The sequence below is a fragment of the Priapulus caudatus genome, unplaced genomic scaffold, assembly GCF_000485595.1.
Source record: "Priapulus caudatus unplaced genomic scaffold, Priapulus_caudatus-5.0.1 Scaffold557, whole genome shotgun sequence".
Classification (NCBI taxonomy): Eukaryota; Metazoa; Priapulida; class Priapulimorpha; order Priapulimorphida; family Priapulidae; genus Priapulus; species Priapulus caudatus.
The window spans coordinates 172,440-174,460 of NW_014577618.1; the positions used below are offsets into that span (position 1 = coordinate 172,440).

General features: G+C 43.1%; 1 protein-coding gene across 1 annotated transcript in view; it reads left to right on the forward strand.

The window, feature by feature from the left end:
* LOC106811620 (EF-hand and coiled-coil domain-containing protein 1-like) overlaps positions 1 to 2,021 on the forward strand; it is a 21,364-nt gene that overhangs the window by 9,356 nt on the left and 9,987 nt on the right. The window contains exons 2-4 of the mRNA XM_014815324.1: positions 429 to 538; positions 912 to 1,054; positions 1,368 to 1,526. Coding sequence (XP_014670810.1) covers positions 429 to 538; positions 912 to 1,054; positions 1,368 to 1,526 — 412 coding nt within the window. The remainder of the gene's footprint in view (positions 1 to 428; positions 539 to 911; positions 1,055 to 1,367; positions 1,527 to 2,021) is intronic.

A 2,021-nucleotide genomic window follows, 5' to 3' on the forward strand; every position in this document is an offset into this window, starting at 1 on the left:
ATATATATATATATATATATTCTGGCCACACCCGATCCATTTAGCGAGTTGCTAAACAGATAACACCCGAGATACGTCACTATAATACCGACGAAGAATGTATATATGCAAATTGCTAGAGGTGATCTTAAATTACAGGTAGAATAATTAGCTTACTGGATTATTACGCCGCACATACAACTCCACGTGTCACATCCAATACATTACACAGGATTCGCGTGTTTATATATTCACGTCGTTTTCTCGTTGATGTTTTGCTACAACCGGGATATATGTAGTGGGAATTAAATCAATTCGTACTTATTTTATTTATATATTTGATTGTTATTAACGGCTAAGAAGCGAGGAAATAGATAAATCCCATAGCAGTTTCTTTCTATATTTTTTTTCGTCCGATTAAAGTGTTGTGCGACATTTCTTGCTTGCAGGAATCAATGCAGCAGCAGCAATGGCCGCAGTTCACCCATGGGTCAGTGTTGCTCCCCCAAGTGCCCGAGCCCGGACATCCTGGACCACAGGGCCGTGGAAGGACAGTCCGGTAGGTGGAGAAATGTCTGCTGTGTGTGTGCGAATACTAGAACCGGAAGTGTATTAAATACAAGCTTATCATCCTATCGCTGATTATTGTATTGAATTTACTTCCTTATTTCATTATCTTACCCTTAGTAAAAAGATGACCTACTGATATATTATGCGTACGGCACGGTTACAGATCCACGTAGTTCTAAATGATAGTAAACTTAATTTACAAAATTGTTGTGAAGTCGGCTTACAACACGCAAGCAAGCAAAGAAACGTCGCGATCGCTGTAACATTCCCGTTAGTGCCTTCCGCTAGTATCGAATATGCCGCACATCTTCGATTGTTCGCATTGCTAATTATTGATTGATGTAATTATTTCTTCGCAACAGGTTCAGAGGACGATATCAGTACAGGACGTGACGACGTCACCATACCTGATGACGTCATCACTCCAGCCGATATCACCAAAATTCAAGCGGAGGTCACTTCATTGAAGCGACAGTTGGCAGACTGTCATTTTAAAGCGGAAGAGGTAAACGTTTTGTAATACGTGGACATAGAGTTAAAGTGTGAGTGCGTAAGAAACGAAATAATATATATATAGAGAGAGAGAGAGATAGAGCGAGTCCAATGGTATATATACCGTGTGAATACACCGCCTTAACCATGCACGTACCTCCGCGCTCTCTCTCTCTCTCTCTCTCTCTCTCTCTCTGTCCCTCTTTCTCCCCCTGTCTGAGTCTCCACCTCTCTCTACCCCCTCTCTCTCCCCATCTCTCTCTCCTTTCCCCCTCTCTCTCTCCCCTCTCTATCTCTCGCTCTTACACACACACTCTCACACACAGGTGAATGCGTCGATGCGGGAGGAGCTAGCCAACAAGCAGTTCGAATGTGATGAGGTTCTGGTAGAGCTGCAGCAGTCGGAGAACGAGCGCGCCCGCCTGACTATCATCGAACATGGACTCCGCGACGCACTTCATCTGCTCAACGGTCTCAAGTCAAACGTAAGCTAATGCTCCATTAGGAGTGTTCCCAACTTTGATATCATTAATGATTAATTATTAATAATTAATGATTAATGATTAATGATTAATGATTAATGATTGATAATCCTAACCCTAACCCTAACCTTAACCTAAATGACATTAAACCACAAACTAATATATGACCATGACATTAATGACATTAAAGTTGGGAACACTCCTAATGGAGTATCACCATGCATGGTGCGCTCACGAAGAGGAACTGAATTAGAGTAGGGGTAGTATTGGTATTAGGGGTAATGACAGTGGCAGCAGCACTAGCAGCAGTAACAGCAGCAGTAGCAGCAGCAGCAGCACTAGCAGCAGTAACAGCAGCAGCAGTAGTAGTAGCAGCAGCAGCGGCGGCAGCAGTAGCAGTAGCAGTAGCAGCATCAGCAGCAGTAGTAGCAGCAGCGGCGGCAGCAGTAGTAGTAGAAGCAGTAGAGTTAACTCATACTTAACTTACTCATTATAATT